Source organism: Sapajus apella, unplaced genomic scaffold, assembly GCF_009761245.1.
Source record: "Sapajus apella isolate SASKATOON/1434 unplaced genomic scaffold, GSC_monkey_1.0 scaffold58, whole genome shotgun sequence".
Taxonomy (NCBI): Eukaryota; Metazoa; Chordata; class Mammalia; order Primates; family Cebidae; genus Sapajus; species Sapajus apella.
Window position 1 is genome coordinate 1,495,077 of NW_022436998.1, and position 24,604 is coordinate 1,519,680.

The 24,604-nt window shown below is 42.2% G+C and overlaps 2 protein-coding genes across 7 annotated transcripts in view; one reads left to right on the top strand and one right to left on the bottom strand.

The window, feature by feature from the left end:
- Positions 1–24,604, top strand: part of NOC3L (NOC3 like DNA replication regulator) — an 84,273-nt gene that overhangs the window by 45,375 nt on the left and 14,294 nt on the right. Inside the window, exon 20 of one of the 3 annotated variants that reach the window (XM_032245673.1) lies at positions 20,634–21,106. The exons of 1 other annotated variant lie outside the window; for it this stretch is intronic. In XM_032245673.1, coding sequence (XP_032101564.1) covers positions 20,634–20,640 — 7 coding nt within the window. In that variant the 3' untranslated portion in view covers positions 20,641–21,106. Of the gene's footprint in view, positions 1–13,051; positions 13,178–20,633; positions 21,107–24,604 lie in introns of those variants that run through there. One more of the 3 variants, XM_032245672.1, reaches the window with a different exon arrangement.
- The window catches only part of PLCE1 (phospholipase C epsilon 1), a 334,637-nt gene that overhangs the window by 6,395 nt on the left and 303,638 nt on the right, over positions 1–24,604 (bottom strand). For all 4 annotated transcript variants that reach the window (XM_032245666.1, XM_032245665.1, XM_032245667.1 and 1 more), the window contains 7 exons: positions 23,794–23,925; positions 19,847–20,137; positions 14,894–15,057; positions 13,147–13,408; positions 10,542–10,660; positions 5,261–5,389; positions 2,015–2,224 (listed from right to left, as the gene is read on the bottom strand). In XM_032245666.1, coding sequence (XP_032101557.1) covers positions 2,015–2,224; positions 5,261–5,389; positions 10,542–10,660; positions 13,147–13,408; positions 14,894–15,057; positions 19,847–20,137; positions 23,794–23,925 — 1,307 coding nt within the window. The remainder of the gene's footprint in view (positions 1–2,014; positions 2,225–5,260; positions 5,390–10,541; positions 10,661–13,146; positions 13,409–14,893; positions 15,058–19,846; positions 20,138–23,793; positions 23,926–24,604) is intronic.

Below are 24,604 nucleotides of genomic sequence, written 5' to 3' on the forward strand. Positions count from 1 at the left end.
TTTGCAAGAGGGAGACTAATAAAGGGGAAGGAGAGGCAAAGTAAACAGTAGTTGACCTCATCTCAGCACGTGAGGACTTGGCAGGAAAACCCCTTTATCTCCAGAATTCTAGCCTCATCACCCCAGACCACGATACTGAAATGGTGCTAACTAGAAGAATCCATGAATTGCTGTCACTATCCTGAAAGTTCCAACAAGAATTGTCCCCGTTGATATTAAAGTCAGAAGAGATAACTGCCACCAGGTGGCGCCAAAAATGCAACCAGGGCCAGAAAGGACAGGCTCCTGAAGCTTGCCCCAATCATTTCATTAACATTGCAATCATGGCTCTATAATTACATGATTGTTAAATAAATAAAAATATATAATTTGTCTGCTTTGACTTTTTTCAGTGAGTGAAAAAAATTCTATTGAATTTTTTCCAGTGAATGAATACTGCATTATATAATGGAAGAGGGGGAAGAGATGAGCTATTGTCTCTTTTTATTACCTAAAATGAGACTGTATCCTATGTATACTATTTCACAACTTGCTTAATAATATGTCATTGCATTGATCATAATATATTTAACCAGTCAGAGAGTAAGATTGAGAGATAATTCACATAACATAATTTATAATCTCAGTGTCCCCCAAACCGGGAGACAAGAAATCAGAGAAAACCAAAAAAGGTTCTAAATTGCCACATAAAATGTCCCAACAATGATGCATTAAGCATTACTTTTAAGAGAGCACTTTTGAGCCTACCTCAGAGCTTATTTACTTTTAAGGTGTTTCTAGCCACATTAGTTTGAAGCCACAGGTTATGAACAGAAGATAATAACCTTTGCTTATATGCCTTTTTACTAAGCATTTCTGTACACATTGTCTCTATGTTTGATGTGAGTCTCATAATTGAGTCAAGTAGTTTATAGATTTTACAAATTAGGGCAGTGAGGTTTACAGAAGTCAGGTGACCTGTTCATTGGCGACAGAGCCCTGGTTTACCCAGTGACACAAGAAGGCAGACTGAATACAAGAAGATGTGGTACCTGACAGATTGAAAGCCCAAGAGACGAGAAAATTATTAAAGGCAGGCAGGAGAGATTAGAGGTCACAGACAGCAGTTGAGGAATTTTCATATATAGGCAAACTACTTATATGTTGTCTTAGTTCCACAGGATAAAATAAATGGAAATACTTATAGCCCAAATCTATATCCTATAATAGTGCCTCTTGCATTCAGTAATTACTGAATTCATTTAGTCAATTGGCAAATATTATTTGGGTATCACTATGCACCAGGTAAGCCTAGGTACACTAAATGTGATTTGTTATCTTCTGAGATACAATATTTCAGTCATTTCAAAAATTTCCTAAGGCATAAAAAGGAGAACTTATCATATTTTACTTATCAGAAAAAGCTTGTTAGCCTTCCCTTCTGACTTATGCCCCCCTTTTTCTTCAAAATGCTTTCTTCTACTAGCCTTTTGAAAGCATAATCCTGAGGTCTCTACTGCCTGTTGTCATATTTATTTATTTGTTTATTTTAGGCAAAGTCTTGTTCTATCACCTAGGCTGGAGTGTAGTGGTGTGATCTTGGCTCACTGCAACCTCTGCCTCCTGGGTTCAAGTGATTCTCCTGCCTCAGCCTCTGGAGTAGCTGGAACTACATGTATCCACCACCACGCCCGGATAATTTTTGTATTTTTAGTAGAGACAGGGTTTTGCCACATTGGCCGGGCTGGTCTTGAACTCCTGACCTCAAGTGATCCACCCGCCTTGGCCTCCCAAAGTGCTGTAATTACAGGCGTGAGCCACTGTGTCCAGCCTAAGGGATGTTTTCTAGATTGAACTTAGAGATAATATTCTGAATATGTGCAGAAGAATAAAACTCCTCATCCACATTTACTTAAGAATAATGTAAACCAAGTTGCAATTACAAGAAATTCTGAATTTCAGGGAGGTGGCGAGTGGTAAATGGCTAATCACGTAATGAGTTATTACTGTGTAGGCTGTATCTGGACATACTTACTTCCTGCTGAGTTTTTAAGACAATCCTGCCCACGTATCCCTCTTCTGGAAACCAGCTGCTTAAAATTTGCATGATCTCTTCTTCTGGACCAATGGCTCTCTGAAATGGTTGTTTCCTACATTCATTCTTTTCTTTAGATATAAAATATTTTTCTTCCATCAAAAAATAGTCTGTGGCAACAGGTTTGATGTCTTGTTCAGTTGTCAGAATCTAAAGAAAAAGTGAAGGCAAACTCTGAGGAATGGGGCAGAAACTTAAATTGACATTCCTGGTGGTTTAATATGCAATTTATAAGTGAAACTTTATTGTATTGCATAATTCTTTTTGGAAGATTTAAGAATTCTGTTATGTTCAGAATGGATTGTTTATGTCCACTCCGGGCAATGGCACAACTTATTCATAATCCCCAGACAGCATAACTATTTTCCCACTGCTGGAATGAGAGCTCCTACTGAATTAAAAATTGTATGTTTCTCATTCCATGAACTTAGCCCTTTGTAATCTTGCAATACAGGACTGAGGACAAATAACCTAGTTTAGTATTTACTAAAATGATGTTTTTCTCACATTGGAAATAGTCGTCTTCTCATGGAAGGTTTGTAGGGCTAGATTTTCATGTGATCTAAGTTCCTGGGAATTATTTTAATAAACTCTGACAGTGTGCTTAAAGGGATTGTTTTCTTTGTTGGTTATTGATCCTGTGCAGTCAACCAGGGCAGCTGAGACAAAGCTCTGGATCCAGACAGACTTGAGTCTGAGGTCTGCCTTTAATACTTGTTGGCTACTTATTGGGTAAGACAATCCCTCGGAGACTGTTTTCCCATCTACAAAATGGGAACAGTAATAGTAGCAATCTTAATTTTGTTTTGTTTTATGGTTGAAGCATAAAGTGCAACATGGGTATGTTAATGAGAACTCAATAAAGATGAGCCATCATTATAGTTCTTGAGATAGTTTCCTTCTGTCACCTAGGCTGGAGTGCAGTGGCATGATTCTGGCTCACTGCAACCTCCGCCTCCCAGGCTCAAGCAATTCTCATACCTCAGCCTCCTGAGTAGCTGGAATTACAGGTGCACACCACTATGCCTGGCTAATTTTTGTATTTTTAGTGGAGATGAGGTTTCACCATGTTGGCTAGTGTGGTCTCCAATTCCTGACCTCATGTGATCCATCCACCTTGGCCTCCCAAAGTGCTGCGATTACAGGCATTATAGTTATTTTTACCAATGTATTCTTACCCCTATTGTACAGGTTATTACAAAAGGCTGAACTTGAAGAGAGTAAAAGTCACAGCAAAGAAACTCCCTTTGTTGCCTTCCTGTGAGAAGTAGCTTGCCAATGAGCCAAAGCCCAGAGTGAACATGTCTCGCAGGGAGGAAAAACAGAATGTGATGGACTGAGGATGGTGGGAGTGGAAGGCTGAGGAAGACTCAAATCCCTCCACTCAGCCCTTGGTCTGTAATCGATGCTGTGCTGTTGACTCAACAGGGGGCCAAGGGAAATACTACAGGGATAATTTGGGATGAGAAGCTTCTGGGCCACCTCCGCAAGAGGGCCTGCTGAGTCCTGCTTTACTTTGCATGGGTGACAGTAAAGCAATGGGCTGCTGTGGGTGGCTCATGGAAAGTTTTCCTTTATAAAACTTCAGCAGTGCTTTGTGATAGTGGACACTCAAGTACATGAACTGATGTATTAAAACAAAACCAAACCCAAATAAACTTTTGGCAATAGCTTCTGTTTGATAATCTATGAAATGTGACACCTGAGCCGTTTTCTCTATTTAAGTCGGTTATAAAATTCTGGACAGAATGCTGGCCTGTCTATAGAGATGTGCCTTCAAAGGACAGAGCCATTTATTAACACTTACTATTCGTGGTTGTTCAGTTGGTTTTTTAATTCCTCCAAAAGTTATGACCCCAGCTACATTTCATCATATACCCTAACTTCAGAGGGAGTTCAAGGGCCATTCCCTTGGTCATTTCTTCTTTTGGTGCACCCCTTTATAGGAGAAGGAATTCTTTATTTTTTTTTTTTTGAGACAGAGTCTTACTCTATCACCCAGGCTGGAGTGCTGTGGTGTGATGTCGGCTCACTACAACCTCTGCCTCCTGGGGGTCAAATGATTCTCCTGCCTCAGCCTCCCGAGTAGCTGGGATTATAGGTGTGTACCATCACGCCCGGCTAATTTTTGTATTTTTAGTAGAGATGGGGTTTCACCGTGTTGGCCAGGCTGGTCTCAAACTCCTGAACTCAGGTGATCTGCCTGCCTCGGCCTCCCAAAGGGCTGGGATTACAGGTGGGAGCCACCGCGCCTGGCCGCAGGGAGAAGGAATTCTGAAATGGGTTAAGGATAAAATCGTCTGCAAGGATATTAGGCCACTGTGCCAGGCAAGGGTAGTGCTTCTAGTCTGGTGAGAAAAAGGAATTACGCATGGGCCCTGCCTTGCCCTTTGGAGGAGATGCCCTCCCTCTTTGGATGCTGCTGCGTGTCCCTGGCTCTCTCACTCTTAGAAGTCCCCCCATGGATGGGGACCCTGCCTGCAGAAGGCCACAAAGATCCTTTGGAGGAGGATCTAGGGCAGAGGTGGTGCAGCATGAGGAGGCTTAGGCCAGTTCTGCTACAGGGCTTGGGGTAACAGGTTTCAGGGTCTCCATCCATCTTTCTACCACCAAAAGGAGAGGACCTCAGATTTCAAGGTCAGGTGCCAGGGGAGGGGAGCAAGGGGGCTGCTCAACATGCAAAGGAAGGCCATAGGCTGGAGGGGCAAGAAATGGTCTTGGGCCATGTGGCCCATCCTGATGCTCTAAGAATTTGATTCAACTCCTTGAATGACAAGCAGATTCCATTCACCTAACATGCTAATTCTGATTAATAATCTCTGTGTTAAGAAGGAAGATTAGGCCCATGTCTAGGCTTAGGGGGAAAGTGTGTATATGGTTGGAAGGCCACGCCTTCTGATCTTTATCATTCTAGAGTCTAGTATTTTTTATATCTTAAAAATTGTTGAAAAATATTCTCCACAGGTTAAGGTAGTTTGTCTAGTGGTACCAGGATCCATCAGATGATTCTTGGAATGTATCCTAATGTTGAATAGCATTCAAATAATCAAAAGACGTATCATCAACATAGACTTTTGTGCATTTGTGTGCATCTGTGTATATTTACACATGCAGGCATTCATACACACACATACATCCATACATCTTAGATTTTGGATTCTTCCAACCACAGCTCAGTGGACTTACCTGCTGCAGAAGCTGCTTTGCCTTGGTGCCTCCATTAATAGTGAAAACGGTAAAGGGCTCTGGCCCTGGGACCCCATGCACCGTGACTCTGTGAGTCTGCAGATATTTTCTTTCTTCTGTATTAAACATCTGTCAAGAAGATCACATGGCTGCTCATTCATCCTTAATCACATGATATTTCTAGGCTCTATTTAATACAGAAGTGCTAGTACTTAGACCTATGGATAGGAACACGTAAATGCAAAAGGTGCATCTTACTGTGGTAAAAGAGGCAATGGTACCTCTTCTTCAATCATTTAGTGAGGATATTTCCTCAATCATTTAGTGAGGATATTTCATAAGCACATCACCAAAATATTAATTTATTTAAACTACAGTGTCTCCATCATAATTAGGGGCCGATATCTGAAATGTATGTTAGTTCTTACTTATTAACTGATGTTCCACTATATCTACTGAGTTCCATCTCTTCAGGGTACTGGGATAGAAATTTGGATGGTAATAATAAAATGTTCTGCCCTTTGAGAGTGCACCATGAATGGTGCCCTCAAATCATTATATTGCAAAAATACATCTGTTAGAAGGAGCTCAGTAAATATGTAACTCAATTCTTTGAGCATTTTGTGTATTAAGATATATTCATTCAAAATAAATCATTTATGGAAAGCTTATAGTGAATCAGACATTATGCCTGTCCCTAGAAAATAAGGGACCAATGGGACACTAACCCTGCCCTCAAGGGCTTCCAGTTGAATGAAACAGCTAGAGGGAAAAGTAGGCAGTTGTAAGAAGCATGGTGAGTTCCTTGGGAACCCAAAGGAGATGGCCTAGAAGAGGTTCAGGAGAAACCAGGGAGGACTTTCTGAAAATGGTATCTGAACCAAATCTTGAAGGACTCACTGTGATTTAGTAGATGAAGAGTGAGACAAGAGAACCCCAAATTGATGTAACATGTATGAAGACTTAGAAGTAGCCAACAGCAGGGCATTCTGGGAACCTCAACAAGTTCTATGACTAACCTGTTGGAGGGAGAAAGGCTGGAGATGCAGGCAAAAGCACAGCCATTCAGCGCTTTGCCCTACTGGCTAAAACTTAGACTGAAACTGGCAAAATGAGGACCTGAGGGCGAAGTATATTGTTTAGCATGTACTTCATTTTTATTTGGGGTAGGGAGGAGAGGCTGGCTTTTTTATACTTGCACAACATGATCTGATTTAATCAGTTTTACTGAAGTATAATTGTCATACTGTAAAATGCACACGTTCTAATTGTATGGTTTAGTTTGTATGATATTAAAAATATTAAATAGTTGCCAACATTTACAAAACCCCAGATGTCCTGATGCTCTTGAAAAAACCAAAAGATCTGACCACATCACAAGGCAAGAGGCAGCTGCAGCTGAGAGCTAAGTGACAGCTGCCCCTCTAAATGACTCATGAGCTCTCTGCTTTCTAAGAGTCTCTGCTCAGCCCAGGTCCATGCATGCACATCATCTTCTTGGCACCCTCCTGGCATGTGAATTTGTTACTTCTGGTATAAACTATACCCTGAAAGCAATGGAGAACTGATGGAGGGCTTTTAACAGAGGAGTGACACCATCATACTTAGATAGATCTGTTTGGGAGGCAGATCATACTTAGATCTCTCTGTCCTAGAAAAGGACAGAGACAAGGGGCAAACCCAGAGGAAATGAGACCAGTTAGGAAGCCTCTACCACAAACTAGGTGAGAATGAACCAGGGCTAAGGCAATAAGGACAGACCAATATGAATGGATTTGAAAGATACTAAGGAAATAGAATGATCAAGTCTTAAATGGGGAAAAAGGCCAAGATGATCTGCAGTTATTGGCTTCAGCGATGGAGAGTGATGCTGTCCATGGTCAAATGCATATTTACCAAGCACATAGCCATATACGGCTGCCCAGAAACCCCAAGGATGGCAAGGTGTGATATAACAAAAACATATTTGGTCTTTGTCCCCAGTTCCTGGTACATAGCTCTTAAAACCCTTTATCTGTGGAGCCATAAGAGTGTCTTTGTTGTTAATGAGATGACTGGTGGCTGAGAAAGACCAAGGCATAACTAGAGGGGTGGAACCTTCAGCCCCATTGCCAGACCTCAAGGAGGGGAAAGGGATGAAGACTGAACTAATCACCAGTGGCTAGTGATTTAACCAGTCATGCCTAGGTCATGAAACTTCCATAAAACCCCCAAATGATAGAGTTCCAAGAGCTTCCAGACTGGTGAACATATCAAGGTCTGGGAGGGTGGCCTGGTGAGGACATGGAAGCTCTGCCCTCCTCCCATACCTTGTTCTGTGCATCCTTCCATGAGGCTACACCTGACACATCTGTTCTGGTGACTGGTGATAATAAGCAAAGCGCTCTTAGGAGTTCTGTGTCATTCAAGTGAATTACTGAATCTGAGGATTTAGAGGGATCCCCTGAATTTATAGCTGTTTGGTCAGAAGTCCTGGTGACAGCCTGGGACTTGTGACCAGCATCTGAAGTAGGAGTCATCTTGTGGGACTAAGCCCTCAATGTGTGGGATCTGACACCAACTCTAGATGAACAGTGTTAGAATTGAACTGAAATGGAGGACACCCAGCTGGTGGCAGAGAGTTGGAAAAGATACTACCTTTTTGGTGTCAGAAGTGTGAGTAAAAACAGTGCATTCGTGGCATCTGTGGAATCTTCAGCTGTAAAACATACTGAGGTCACCCAGCTCAGAACTGGGCATTTGGCCCTGCTCGGCCTTTCTTAAAGCATCTGATTCCTGGCTCTTTGTATCACGTGGCCCTGCCCTTGCTTATCAATCCTCTGCACAAGGTGGAAGCCACACCTCCCCCCACTTTGGCCAAAGTGCTGTTCTAAACCTTGGATACATGATGTTATCACCAGAGGATCCTTAAAAAAACTGATGCCTGGGGCCCATCTGCAGAGACTGGTTTAATTGGTGTGGGGTGTGGCTTGTGCACATGAAGTTTTTAAAGCTCCCCAGGTGATACAAATATACAGTCAAAGTTGCTGTGGAGTGAAGGGAAAAAGGAACACCGCCTAAGCAAACAAGGGCAGGAACAGGGGGAGACAAAACTGACAGTGGTGAGGGCAAGAAAAGGGCAGAGAAGAAGGCAGGAGGTGGTGGTGGAAGCCGTCATGGCCAGTGCCATTGTGAGCGCAGAAGGTACCTTTCCAAAGACTGTTAAGACTATGTTGGGGCCGGGCGCGGTGGCTCATGCCTGTAATCCCAGCACTTTGGGAGGCTGAGGCGGGTGGATCACGAGGTTAAGAGATCAAGACCATCCTGGTCAACATGGTGAAACCCCGTCTCTACTAAAAAATACAAAAAATTAGCTGGGCATGGTGGCACGTGCCTGTAATCCCAGCTACTGAGGAGGCTGAGGCAGGAGAATTGCCTGAACTCAGGAGGCAGAGGTTGCGGTGAGCCGAGATTGCGCCATTGCACTCCAGCCTGGGTAACGAGCGAAACTCCGTTTCCAAAAAAAAAAAAAAAAGACTATGTTGAGTCTGAGATTGACACAAAAGTAATCACATTATTAAACATGTAAAGAGGGTAACCAATGGACAAGCTTTTCAAATTTTTGTTTAAAGAGGAAGCATCATGGAATTAGCCAATTAAAGTAGTTGTTTTAAAAATAACTTTTTAGAGATGGGGTCTCACTCTGTTGTACATGCTGGAGTGCAGTGGTGTTATCATACCTCACTGTAACCTCAAACTCCTGGGCTTAAGCAATTTTCATGTCTCAGCCGCCAAAGTAGCTGGGACTACAGGTGCTTGCCACTCTGCCCAGACAATTAAAAAAATTTTTTTATAGAGATGGGGTCTTGCCCAAGCTGACCTTCAACTCTGGACTTCAAGCTATCCTTCTGCTTTGGCCTCCCAGCGTGTTGGGATCCCAGGCATGAGCCACTGTGCTCAGCCCAGTTTCTTTTTTTTTTTTTTGGGACGGAGTTTCGCTCTTGTTACCCAGGCTGGAGTGCAATGGGGCGATCTCGGCTCACCGCAACCTCCGCCTCCTGGGTTCAGGCAATTCTCCTGCCTCAGCCTCCTGAGTAGCTGGAATTACAGGCACGTGCCACCATGCCCAGCTAATTTTTTGTATTTTTAGTAGAGACGGGGTTTCACTGTGTTGACCAGGATGGTCTCAATCTCTTGACCTCGTGATCCATCCGCCTCGGCCTCCCAAAGTGCTGGGATTACAGGCTTGAGCCACCGCGCCCTGCCTTCAGCCCAGTTTCTTAGCTAAAGAAACCATCCTGCATTAGTGAGGGGTCCTGGTCCAAGTGTCCTCAAACTTTAGTGGGCACCACGCTTCCATGGGGAACTTGTTAAAAATGCAGGTTCTGGCCAGGCACAGTAGCTCATGCCTGTGATCCTACCACCTTGGGAGGCCAAGGTGGGAGAATCGCTTGAGTCCAGGAGTTTGAGACCAACCTGGGCAATATAGTGAGACCCCATCTCTACAGAAAAAAAAAAAAATTAGCTGGGCATAGTGGCACATGCCTGTGGTCCCATCTACTCGGGAGGCTGAGGTGGGAGAATTGTTTGAGCCAGGAAAGTGGAGGCTGCAGTGAGCCAGGTTGGCATCAATGCACTCCAACCTGGACAACAGAGTGACAACCTGACTCTGGAAAAAAGAGGCAGGTTCTGCAGCTCTGGCACTTTCTACAGTGTCCTTCTTCCATTCTCAAGGGTGCAGATTCTGCATCTCCCAGGCACCAAGGTACAAGTTATGCATCGCCGGTAGAGCCTATTGCTCACCCCAGCCTTGCTCTGCCTGTGACATTTGCCCAAGACTCTGCCTGGACTGCTGAAGAAGCAAAATATTTTCTTGGTTTAACCTAAAGTTTCTAGAAGTGTTGGAAATGTTGCCTACTAGGCTTTGCTTGATAAGCCTCTCCCTCACTTTTAATATTTGGCTCACTTCCCTGATAGACACTATAATATATGGGCTTTGTTACTACAAGCTGGGTTTAAATATTGGACTGCTGCTTGCTAGCTGTGTGACCTCAGATGTACTTAGCTCTACCATCCTCATCTGTAAAATGCAGATGATACTAATAGCTACTGCTGGACATGAGAGGACTGAGTTAGTATATATGTAAAGTGCTTAGTAAGTGCCATGTGTCAGCCATTATTGTCGTTATTTCCATAGCTACCTGATTAATAACTCACACTGGCCATTTTGCTGGTCCACAAAAAAGCCCACCTTCAGAGTAGCGATCCCATAAATATGCTGAGTGAAACAGAACTACATTACCGAAGAGGCTGACATGGTACCGCCAGAGGAATTTTCTTCCATCCTTCTGCTGTTAATGAATAAACTAGAGATTTCCAAGACTTCATTGTGAAGGTTTCGCAGCTGAAGATGGCGATATCCTGCAGTAATGCAGAATTGGGAAAGGCTCGTTAACCATGCACTGCTTAGAAGATGATCCACGGAGGTCAGTAAATGACAGGTAGAAAGAAAACCTTAAAATGGGCAGGGATGGCAACAGGCATGCAACCAACAGGCGCCTTTTCACCAGGAGACTGCTGCCCCCTTAGCTACCCAGTGGCACTTAACTTGTCTGAGTACTGTTTCCAACTTAGACTCAAACAGAAAATCTTACACTCAGACAAAACCTGATGTAGTAGAAAAACCTGATTACTAACAGTCCCTGTTTTACAAATGTTCCATCTCAGAGCAGCTTTAGTGATAATAGAATATAATGATGGGAGATTGGTTATAGATTATGGTATGACTTAAGCATGAAGTGGAATACACAGCTGATAAAAGTGGTAATGTACATGTATAGTTATTAACATGAAAGGTTGCTCACTCTTACCCTATGTACGTTAGTAAGTGAAAACCATAAGTTATAAAACACTAAGATTAGTAGAATGCCCATTTGTTAAAAATATATATGTATGCTTATATGTTACATACATGGGAAGAGAAAGCCTGCAAGACTTACACACCAAAAGTGACTGTGTTGGAGAGATGGAAAATGGATAATTTTTTTAAAAATTGTTTTTGTTTCTATGTACTTTCTCACGTTCTGTAATAACAGTATGGGCTGATGTGTCTCCCCCTGACCCCATACTCTCCCCACTCCTGTGTAGAAGTCCTAACCCTCAGTACCTCAGAATGTGAGCTATATTTCAAGAGAGGGCCTTTAAAGAGGTAATTAAGTTAAGATGGGATCATTAGGTTGGACCTTAATCAAGTGGGACTGGTATCCTTATGAGACGAGGGGATTAGGACGAAGACAACATAGAGGGATGACTGTGTGAGGACATGGTGAGCAGGTGACCATCTGCAAGCCAAGAAGGGGCCCCAGAAGGAACCAAATCTGCCAACCCCCTGATCTGAGACTTCTAGCCTTCAGAACTGTAAGGAAATCCATTTCCGTTGTTCAAGTCATCTCGTCTGTGGTATTCCACAATGGCAGCCTGAGCAGACTAATTAAATGACCACGGACTATTTGCACAGAGAAGAGAAAAAAGGAAAGGAACACAAACTAGGAAATTGTAATGTGTTTGTGGAGTTCCGAGTGTGGCTGGGAGAGGAAGTGTGTACTTTGAATATTGGTGCTCAAAGGAGACCATCAGAGCCAGTGCACCTGGGAGTGTTAAAAAAGGAACCTGTCAGTCTCCACCTGAGGCCACTGAATCACAATCTGCATGTTATTACCCAGAGTCCCAGGAGATTCCTATGTACATCAAAGTTTAAAAACACTGCACAGGCTGAAATTTGTCAGAGTGCCACCACAAAGCCAGTTCACAAGCCAACAGCTCTAGCCTTTGCCCAGAATCCTCCATTCCCCTCTTCCTGCACCTGAAACCCAGCCCCAGTTTCCAATACTGGACTTCTGCCAGGCACAGATGACAACCACGTGGTCACTTATGCCACCACCACACCAGGCCCCTCCCACATCTGTTTCCTCTCCTTATTTCAGTCCCTGTTTTCATACTGCCAGCAGTGCCGTGGGTAGTATTTTGGAAGAAAAACGTGGAAATGAGAGTGCAACCACCATTGCTTCTGATCTCAGCAGGCATGAGTGAGACTGTACTTTACAAGGGATATTGTCAGTCACCTCAGACTTTTTTTTTTTTTTTTTGGGACGGAGTTTCGCTCTTGTTACCCAGGCTGGAGTGCAATGGCGCGATCTCGGCTCACCGCAACCTCCGCCTCCTGGGTTCAGGCAATTCTCCTGCCTCAGCCTTCTGAGTAGCTGGGATTACAAGCATGCGCCACCATGCCCAGCTAATTTTTTGTATTTTTAGTAGAGACAGGGTTTCACCATGTTGACCAGGATGGTCTCGATCTCTTGACCTCGTGATCCACCCACCTCGGCCTCCCAAAGTGCTGGGATTACAGGCTTGAGCCACCGCGCCCGGCCCTCACCTCAGACTTTTAAAAAATGTAAAAGACTGTAATCCCAGTTCTTTGGGAGACTGAGGCAGGCGGATCACATGGTCAGGAGATTGAGACCATCCTGGCCAACGTGGTGAAACCCCAGCTCTACTAAAATACAAGAAATTAGCCAGGCATGGTGGCGTGTGCCTGTGATCCCAGCTACTTGGGAGGCTGAGGCAGGGGAATTGCTTGAACCCAAAAGGCAGAGGTTGCAGTGAGCGGAGATTGTGCCACTGCACTCCAGCCTGGCAACAGAGCGAGCCTCTGCCAAAAAACAAAATAAATAAAAAAAGAAAAACTTCTTTTGAGACATGCTTCAAAAGTGCTCAAATTTGTATTTCCTTTTGCTTATTTCAACTTCTTAATAGGAAAGTGTCAAACACAAGATAGAAGAGTATAAGGAAATTCTGGCACCCACCACCTAGCTAGGACAATTATTAACATTTGGACAATTTGATTCTACCTCGTTTTAAAGCTTTCAGTGGAATGATTCTCTGCGCCGTCACCGCTGAACTGTTGTTTTCCACAACTGCGAAACGAAGAAATACAAGATCTTCGAAATGAATGCGGAATAGAAACTGCTCGTTCCACATGGGGTTCAGGGTGTTTCGATGGATGGGCTTCGTGCGGAAATGGCAGCTGTCCAGAGGCATGCCCAGGACGTCGACTTCAATGCATGGGCTTCCTGTGCTGTTACCGGGGCACACATTCTGACCAGAGACAATCTATGGCGAGGGAGACACAAGGGACCAAAGTCACCAAGGATGAAAAGCAAAGACAACCTCTACACCTCACTGCTTCCCTCTGCAAAGGAAGTCCAAGAACACTGGAATGGGCAAAGTGAATGATTAACAAAACTGTTTAAAAAGTAAGTGATTGTGACCAGGTAATCGCATGACTAGAATCATGTAAAAAGCCTATTTGGTCAACATCATTTACTTAACTGTAACCTTTCAACTATCAAAACATTCAAGTATCTTCAAAAACCAAACAATTAAGATGTAGTTAAATTTCTCACAAAGGGCTAGGGGAAAGACAACTTTATGCAAGATAATCATAAATTTGTTACTAATATTCTGTTCAAAATGCCATAGGAATATGTTTTATAACTTCAAAGTCTTTTTCTTGAATAGTTTCATTTTGGGGCAAGTTGCAGACATGTTAGGAATTAATTCACAGCTTTCTGTAAACAGATAAAACTACCCTCACCTCTAGCTAAAATAAACAAATAGGAAAGGGGCTACTTCCCTACTGTCTTAGGGAAAGAGAAAAAGCAGTTTGAGTGGTAGGAAAGTCTGTGAATGGGTGTGGGGGGGTTCATACTTGGAGGGCTGCTTGGCATTCTTCCTATGGAGGGAGACAAGATCTAAAGGTGGAAAGAGATGACCAGGTCTCTGCTGTTTGTTGTTGTTGTTGTTGTTGTTGTTTTGTGTTGTTGAGGGTCTCGCTCTATCAGCCAGGCTGGAGTGTAGTGGTGCAATCTTGGCTCATTGCAATCTCCACTTTCTGGACTCAAGTGATTCTCTAGCCTCAGACTCCCAAATAGCCACCATGCCCAACTACCTTTTTTGTTATTTTTTGTAGAAACAGAGTTTCGCCATGTTGCTCAGGCTGGCCTTGAACTCTTGAGTTCAAAGCAATCTGCTTGCCTTGGCCTCCCAAGGTGCTGGGATTACAGGCGTGGGCCACCAGACCTGGCCAGGTCTCTATTTTTAAGAGGAGTCTGTGGACTTTTGACAATAAGTTAATTAGGTGAAAACGAATAAGGAAAGGCACAGGAATGGTAAAGGTTTAATTACAAGGAGGAAATATATTTAATTGTATTTATATATTGATGCAAATTCGTCTGATCTCAGAGCTTTTGGAGCTTAACATGAGCTGACCTAATAAACAGCTCACCAACTTTCATGGGATATACTCATAATTATGATTCTGTGGGCCCTGGAAGACAGAGTTAGCATCATCAGTACATCAGGTGAAGCAGGGACCTCATGATCCCACCCGCTGGGCTCTGGCAAACACAGTGTCTGGCGACAACTTGCCTAGCCATAGCTACTGCTTCCTGGGAGATAAAGAAGTGATTCTGGGAACTAAATCTGTATGACCAAAATTGTGACATGACAGCTTTGCAAGGCCTTGAATTCAAAACCAGTTCATTTTCAGGAAGGCTTAAACTTGACCTTATGTTCTTTCAATAGGGACGTGCTTACGGTTAAAGAATAGACTGCAGGGTCCATGTTGTCCAGATCTCTTTCCAGTGGAGAAAACTTCTGATACATGGGACAGTTCTTGTCCCACAGAACTGGAGGCTTCAAAACATAACCACAACCACCATTTGCCTCAAACATTGCAGCATTTAAATGTAAAGGGAGATCTGTAAAACAAACAACAAAGCCAACATAGCTTGTTACTTTGTCGTTTAAGTATCATCTTATAAATTTAAAATTCAAGGGCCAGGCACAGTGGCTCATGCTTGAAGTCCCAGCACTTTAGGAGGCCAATGTGGCAGATCACGAGGTCAGGAGATCGAGACCATCCTGGCCAACATGGTGAAACTCCGTCTGTACTAAAATACAACAAATTAACCAGGCGTGGTAGCGTGTGCCTGTAGTCCCAGTTACTTGGGAGGCTGAGGCAGGGGAATTGCTTGAACTTGGGAGGCAGTGGTTGTGGTGAGCCAGGATTATGCCACTGCACTCCAGCCCCATGACAAAGCGAGACGCTGTCCCTAAGCTCCAGCATGAAAGAGATAATCACCCATTCATCCCACAGATTGATAAATGCCTACTATGTGCCAGGTTGTGTTAGGGGTCAGATATAGCAGGTAATAAGAGAAAAATTCCTGTCCCTGTGGGGTTTACAGTCTATGGGCCAGTGTTACCACACCAAACCAGGTTCCACCCCTTGAAAACCCCTTTGCAAATAAAAATTTGCTACATCTGTCTGAAAAATCTTGTGAAAATACAGTTGACCATGGGGGATTGGTTCCAGGACTATGAGAAGTTACCAAAATCCACAGATGCTCAGGTCCGTGATATAAATGGTGTAGAATTTGCATTATAACCTATACCATCCTTCTGTATACTTTTTCTTTTTCCCCCGGAGCATAGATTAAAGTGGCCCTGAATATATGTTCCCTTTCTGTATACTTAAAATCATCTCTAGATTACTTAATAATGCTATGTAAACGGTTGCCATACCGTATTGTTTAGGGAAAAATAACAAGGAAACAGGCTGTGTATGTTCAGTGCACATGCCACCATCCATTTTTTTAATGAATTTTTCAACCCACAGCTGGTTGAATCCACAGATGTGGAACCCAAGGATATGGAGGGGCAACTGTACCTCATTTTATACTAAATTTTGGAAAGGAATAATGGCTTATCTCTAAACCATGCAGATAACTGTATGGACAATTCTTGCTATTTCAAATGTAAGATAAAATCTTAATTGTAAAAGAAAGGAGAATAGGCAGAAAAAAACATGCTTTTCTTTGAAATCTCAATTTCAACCCATAAATTACATCTACTTCTTTTAAAAAAAGTTGTAAACATAAAAAAAAAAAAAACCCTATCACATCTGATTCACATCATGTCCACAATCTCCTCAATCATAAACATCAGGAATCCTCACAAAGGCTTTGAGGTTTTTGTTGCCAAATTTTGTTTGGCACAGTTCTTTGATGAATGATTGGATTCCTGCACTCTTTCTGGGCTCTTACACACTGAAATGCTCATCTGATGGTGCAAGTCTGAATAGAAGTTGCCCAACTGAGTTGATGAGACACACCTGATGAATATTCCCTCGGATAGATTCCTTCCATGTGCAAGAATGAACTTTGTACATGGATCAAGGCAAAGTGCAGTAAGTGCCTTGGAGCAAGGAGAAGTTAGCCTTTACTTGTCTTGTCTGTAAAATTTTTCCACATCTGTGGGGTTGGCCAGTATTGTGTGCAGGATTTCTGATGTAAGATGTCTTAGACATATGACAGCTCCTTATCTGTAAAATGAGTATAGTACAGAGGACCTCATTTCTCAGGTCCCTGCCAGTCCTGATGTGACTGGTTCATTGTGGCCGTGCTGCCTCACCTGCACTGAGAGAAAATTCTCTTCTCAGGCCACTCTGTCACAGAGGAACACAGACATGGTGAAAGTGGCGAAGAGTGTGAAGCCAACTAGCTCATATGGCGTTGGTAAAGGTGAAATGGACATATAGTGCTAACAGCAGCAATGACAGCTCACACTCTGCACTCTAAGGACCAGATACCATTCTAAGCACACTTTATGTGCACCTCCCAATAACCTATGAAGCAGATCCTTTTAGTATCTCCATTTTTATGGATGAGGAAACTGAAGCACAAGGAAGTGAAAACACCCAAGGAACGTAACTAGTAAGTGGTGGATGCTATAATTTGAGCCCAGATTGCCTGACCCGTTGTTCCCAATCTTAACTACTGAGCCATATGATGTACATCTTACAGGGGTGTGGATACAGTAAATGAGATTTGGCACATACAAGGTACTCAATAAACAGTAACTTTTTTTGTCATCATGACATCAACCTCAAGTGACTTCAGTAGCACCACCATGTCTATCCTAATAATTTCCCAAAACATTAAAGCTGTAAAGCCAAAACTCTAAAGCTATTAAAACTTTGAAGCTTTTTAACAATTATTTTTTTGAGTTCCAGGGTACCTATGCAGGATGTGCACGTTTGTTACATAGGTAAACATGTGCCATGGTGGTTTGCTGCACCTATCAACCCATCCTCTAGGTATTAAGCCCAGCATGTATCAGCTCTTTCCCCTGATGCTCAGTATCTTAACTGAAATCTTATTTGCTGGCCTAACATGTAAAAGAGATCCATGTAGAGCTGCACAGTTTGGAATAAAGGTGGGACCCTTTTGCTGTCCCCTGGACGTGGTCCCAGAACTTCATCTGGGGCTATAAACTCTTCATTTTTAAAATCTTCATTTTAAAAATCTTCATTCTAATGAAGTGAAAGAGTGTGCACAAATCTGTGTAACCCTGCTACACCTCTGAATCAACGCACATGATAGATCGAGCATACCACTGCCCTGATCGTCTTCTACTCCTTAAAATACTCTGCATTATATAGACACCATTCTCATATTTATCCCTATATTTGAGGTTTGGGAAAGTCTGTTATTCAAAAAAGCATAATTTTTTTTTTAAAAAGACGTTTTTCTTTTGACTAAGCATTTACTGAGCATCTACTGTGTGCAAAGTATTAATATTAAACCAGGCTCTACCCCTAGTTTGCAGAAATGAAGACCATTTTTACAGATGTACACACTGATACTGCATGTAGCTTGTACTTTGTCCACATGGGAGGTGTTTAATCAGCACATTGAATGGAGAGAGGTTATATGATAGCACTTTTTCCCAGTTTGGAAGATTGTGCAGAGAAACTTGTCATTTGAGTGGGATGGCTTAAAGATGTACTCCCAATCTCAACTTTATTTGAAAGAGAGGCAAAGCCATTAGAGATGAGTGGAGGACAGGCAGCCTTAGTCTGTACTTCTGGACTGCAGGGTGGCCCACGGAGTGGCAGCTCCCTGTGTCCCCTTCATCTGTGGCTCCCTTTTGCCATCAGTGGAGTCAGTGTGTCTGTACCAGTCCTGGCACTTCTGGAGAAAGGGCACATCCAAAACCCCAAACGCACTTCCATTTCCTTGAGAAAATCCTTTGATAGTCACTTCAGTTTACTTAAAAGATGCTGGTATAATAGCCAATGGCACCAGTGGATACAGGACTATCGACAGGGCTAGAGATGTGAACTCACAAGCCACTCAGGAAAGAATGGACGGAAATAGAAAATAAATTTTTTACAACTTTGAGAGTATTTCATGATTATTTTCATTTGTGAGCCCAAATTATACTGTTTTTGTAACTTATCAAACACACTCAATGATAGTTAACCTTTGAGGAATGCTTTCTATGTGCCAGGTACTATGCTAATTATGGTACTTCACTGGCATTGTCTTTTTTAACTTCAATTGAAAGCAGCACATACAACATGGGCAGAAATGTGACTAGTATCTCCTCTAATCATATGTCCCTGGGATTATCCACCAACGGGTATTGTTGGCACCAGTGCCATGTAGCTAGCTGGTCCCAGAGCTAAAGCTGAGGTTTGACCTCAGCTGGGGACAAGGCCATACTGTGGTTTGTGGTTCAGCATGGTTAGATGAGACTGGATTCAGTTCACGTGAGATGAGTGATAATGGCTGCCTGCTGCTTGACTGTTCAAAAGAAAGACTGTGGTTTATGAATGAGATTTTAGGAAACACTTGTCTTCTCTTTCCCCACCTTCTGTAGCACCTCTCCTCCCCCATAACCAAGTGGAAACAAAATACTTTATGCTTTAAACTTCTAGACTCCTTGAATTTATTACAAGTCATCCTGTAACCTTGAACAAATTAACCCATTTGTGCCTTGGTTTGCTCATCTGAGAAATGGGGATCATAAAGGTACCCAACTTTAGGGCTGTTGTAAAGATAAGATAGTAGGGGGTCAAAAATTCAGCATACTGCCTAATGCACAGTGAGCATGCAATAAATGACAGCTTTTACTCTGGAGATGTAGGCTCATATCAGAGTCTAGTGGAGAAACATGATCACTACTTACTCTGTTCAGGTACTTCACATACTTGTGTTCCTTTTGCTAGCTACTCTGAGGGCACTGACCATTATTCTCCATCTCAATTCCAAAAGGATAAGAAGCAGCTAAAATGGTTGTAATTTGCAAAGTGGTTGGAGCAACACTCCTTTTTGACTGCAAGAATAACTGCAGAGTGAGACAGGCTAACTACGCGGTGTTAGGAAATCCCTGCTCCAAAAGAGCTTTAACATAAATTGGGCACGGCTCTGTCAAGAGCAGCCTGGTATTTGAAAATTGCATTAAAAAGGGGCAGGATCAGAAGACCTTACAGGCCCGTTCGAGGTTCTTTTCTATTACCTTAATCTGAAACATCAGAGGCACAATTCAGTATCAAATTCACTTCTGTTCTGTCATCATATTTTCAGTCTCACACACAGTGTGCCCCAGTCTGGAATCTTGCCCCTTTGAAAAAATGTTGTCAAACTGCACTTACTGAAATGTAAGATGCAAAGGAGAGAGGTGAGCATGCAGGCCCCTTACCATCGGTCTGGTAGTTGAGTGCCACAAGCTGTATCCCATGGAGCCAGAACATGAGGGGGTTCGGGTTGGAGGAGTCGATGCGGGTGGCAGCAGGGTAAGTTCTTAGCAGCTGACAGGCGGTGTGCTGGATCAGCTTCTGAGAATACCTGCGACATAGACGTTTGGCAGCATTTTCATTCAGCGACGAGATATGATAACATTTGGGAGTTCTAATGATCGCGCTGAGGGAGGTGGTTGGGTTGAGAGGGGAAGAAGATTCCTCCCAGGTCTGTCGAATTCCTTCACAGGAACCTAAACCACCCAAGAGATTAGCCGCAGATTAGTGTAGAAAACTTTAAATATTTTTGAAAGATAAACCTGAACAACATCCCAGTAAACAGTCACAGCATGTAAACCACATCAGAATACCTGTTGGATTTTACTTGTGAGTTAGTTTGCAACCTTAAAACAACATGGTGGCTACTTAGTTTTAAAATGAGTGTGGTGGCTGGGTGTGCTGGTTCACACCTGTAATTCCAGCATTTTGGGAGGTCAGGGTGGGAGGACTGCTTGAGCCCAGAAGTTCAAGACCAGCCTGGGCAACATTGTGAGAACCCATCTCTATAAAATATAAAAAATAAAATCAAACAAAACCCCACAAGAAACAAAACAAAGTGAGTGTAGCAACATCAATTTAAATTAAAAGCCTGGAAGTTCTTTGCCTCTGTACTTCATCTGTGTTGTGGTATATTTGCACAAATAAACAATAGATGTACAAGGGTATTCACTCTAGCATTGTTTTTCATAGGAAATAACAAATGAAAACAAAACCAAGAAGCAACCCAAATGGATCAGTGAAGAATCGATTAAATAAATGACAGTATGTCCATGCAGTGGACCACCACACAGGCATTAGAGAGAATAAGAAAGCTATATGTACAGAAAATTATGTGAAAAGCTATGGCAAGTATAAAGGTTATACAAGTGTGTTTGGTTATACAGGCATACCTTGTTTCATTGTGCTTTGTTTCATTGCACTTTGCAGATGCTGCATTTTTCACAAATTTAAAGTTTGGGGCAACCCTGCCTCCAGCAAGTTTGTTGGTGCAATTTTTCCAATAGCATGCACTCACTGTGTGTCTCTGTATCACATTTTAGTAATTCTTGCAAAATTTCAAACTTTTAACCATTATATCTGTTGTGATCTGTGATGAGTGATCTTTGATGTTTTATTGTAATTGTCTTAAGTTTACATAAGATGGTAAACTTAATTGATAAATATGTGTGCCCTGACTGCTCTACCCCACCAGCTGTTCACCCATCTCTGTCCCTCTCCTCAGGCCTCATTATTCCATGAGACAGAATGATATTGACATAAGGCCAATTAATAACCCTACAGTGGCCTCTAAGTGTTCGAGTGAAAGGGAGAGTCACACGTTTCTCACTTGAAATCAAAAGTTATAAATAAGCTTAGTGACGAAGCCATGTCAAAAGCCAAGATAGGTCAAAACCTAGGTGTCTTGTGATAAACAGTTAGCTAAGTTATGAATGCAGAGGAAAAGTTCCTGAATGAAATTAAAAGTGCTACTCCAGTGAACACACGAATGATAGGAAAGCAAAACAGCCTTATTGCTGATATGGAGAAGGCTTTAGTGGTTTGGATAGAAGATTAAACCAGCCACAATATACTTTAAGCCAAAGCCTAATTGAGAGCAAAGCCCTGAATTCTCTTCAGTTTTATGAAGGTTGAGAGAAGTGAGGAAGCTGCAGAAGAAAAGCTGGAAACTAGCAGAGGTTGGTTCATGAGGTTTAAGGAAAGAAGCCGTCTCCATAACATACAATCAGCAGTACTGATGGAGAAGCTACAGCAAGTTATTTGCAAGATGTAGCTAAGATCATTGATGAAGGTGGCTACATTAAACAACAGATTTTTAATGTAAATGAAACAGCCTTCTATTGGAAGAAGATGTCATCTAGGACTTTCATCGCTAAAGAGAAGTCAATGCCTGGCTTCAAAGAAAAGGCTGTCTCTTGTTAGAGGCTAATGCAACAGGTGACTTTAAATTGAAGCCAGTGCTCATGGACCATTCTGAAAATCCTAGGGCCCTTCAGAATCATGCTAAATCTACTCTGCCAGTGTTCTATAAATGGAACAACAAAGCCTACATGACAGCATGCCTGTTTACAGCATGATTTTTTATGTCTGCTAACACAGTATCCAGTTTGCAGCCTATGGACAAAGAGTAATTTGGACTTTTAAGTCTTATTTAAGAAATAAATGTTAGAAGGCTAAAGCTGCCATAGATTGTGATTCCTCTGATGGATCTGGTGAAAATAAAAACCTCCTAGGAAGATTCACCATTCTAGATGCTCTTAAGAGCATTTATGATTCACGGGAGGAGGTCAAAAGAGCAACATTAAGAGAAGTTTGGGAGACGTTAATTCCAAACTTCATGGATGACTTGGAGGGGTTTAAAACCTCAGTGGAGAGAGTAACTGTAGATATGAGTAACAGCAAAGAAGTGTAGCCTGCAAATGTGACTGCATTGCCGAAATCTCATGATAAAACTTGAATGAATGAGGAGTTGCTTCTTAACGGATGAACAAATAAAGTGGTTTCTTGAGATGGAATCTACTCTTGGTGAAGAACCCATGAACATTGTTGAAATGACAACAAAGGATTTAGAATATTTCATACATTTAGTTGATAACGCAGCAATGGGGTTTGAGAGGACTGACTCCAGCTTTGAAAGTTCTACGGTGAGTAAAGTGCTATCAAACAGCATCGCATGATACAGAGAAATCTTTTGTAAAAGGAAGAGTTGGTTGATGTGGCAAACTTCACTATTGTCTTGTAAGAAACTGCCAGACACCCCAGCCTTCAGCAACCACCCACCTGCTGAATCAGCAGCCATCAACATCGAAGCAACACCCTCCACCAGCAAAAAGATTACAACTTGCTAAAGGCTCAGATGATTGTTAGCATTTTGTATCAATAAAGTATTTTCTATTGAAGGTATGTGCATTGTTTTTAGACATAATGCTATTGCCCACTTAATAAACTATGATATAGTGTAGACATAGCTTTTATAGGTACTGGGAAACAAAAAACTTAATGTGACTCACTTTATTGTAGTGGTCTGGAACCAAACCTGAAATATCTCCAAAGTATGCCTGTATCCCATTTGGATTATCTTTAAAGGGATCTTATTTTTTCTTGAACAAAACACAAACTTAACAGTGGTTACCTCTGGGGAATAGCACCAGGACATTGAGTGGAAAGGAATTTTAATAATACTCTGTATTGTTTTGAGTTTTTAACTATGACAATTTATTACTTTCATAATAAAAAGTAACTAGAAATAGATATGTCTTCTGGAGTTATAATGGTGAAGAGAACAGTTCCAAGAAACCACTTGAGTATTCCAAGGTGCCTCTAATTTTTACTTTGAGGCAAACACTGAACATCTTCAGTGAAATGTTATTTTTATTTATTTGTTTATTTATTTTTGAGATGGAATCCTGCTGTGTTGCCCAGGCTGGGGTGCAGTGGCATGCTCTTAGCTCACTGCAACCTCTGCCTCCTGGGCAAGCGATTCTCTTGCTCAGCCTCTCCTATAGCTGTGATTACAGGCGTGAGCCACCACACCTGACTAATTTTTGTATTTTTAGTGGAGACGGGGTTTCACCATGTTGTCCAGGCGAGTCTAGAACTCCTGACTTCAAGTGATCCACCTGCCTCGGCCTCCAAAAGTGCTGGGATTACAGGTGTGAGCCACTGCACCGGGCCTGAAATGCTATTTTTAGTAAGTATAAATTAGCAATTACAAAAATTTATACTAAGACAATATTAACGTTCATAGAAATAAAAAAGAATAAAAAATTCAGAGGAAGTGCTTAGACAGTAAAATATCTAAATCATCCGGCATGCAAAATCAAGCAAAGATATTGTAATAAAGTAACTTTACTTTTTCCAGATGTTTTGTTAAATGATGCTGTCTCCCCTGGGCTCATTCTGCCCGGATTGTTGCCAAAAATGGACTTCCTGCTTTTCCTTTCCTTTCCTCTGCTAGAGCCAGATGCATTTAGAGTTGACAGGCCTGTTCCCATAAAATGAAAATAAATAAGCCAAAAGCTACAAGCAAGGCAACTCAACATTTTCCATCCCTGTCAATGTTTATTTTGAAGTCCTACTACTCCCTTGGAACCCAGTACGGAAGCCCTGCTAGCAGTTTTTGTTCTGTTCATAATAGCATTGCAGGCAATTAAAGCAAAGTTTAAAAAATCTCTAGGCAAATGCAACAAGAACTGCGCGTTTATCGTAGAATGGCCACAAAATCACACACACACTTAGCTTATTGTGCATCAAAAATTTTGAAAAACTGGATGAAAAGAAGGTGCTGTAGCCGGAAATGATCAGGGGCTAATTGTTCAATTTGGAGAGATGAAGAAATGGCTACGGGCTTGAGTTTTAGTGTCATATTGTCTAGGTTCAATTCCTGTTGGTATTAGCCTTGACTTAACACCGCCTTCTCAGTTTCCTTATATACACAATGTGTGTAATGATAGGAACTCGCTCATAGGGTTAGTCTGAAGATTAAATGGGAAATATGGTGAAAATTATGTTTCATGGCTTCTCTTTCTCACTCCTGGTCTAACCACTCCCTGATCCTTCATGCCTGGCACAGTGCCTGGTGCAGAGCAGGAACGGAATAGTTATTCGCTGAATGAGGAAATGAATACGTACCACACAGACCTGGCTCCAATGTAAAAAGAGTG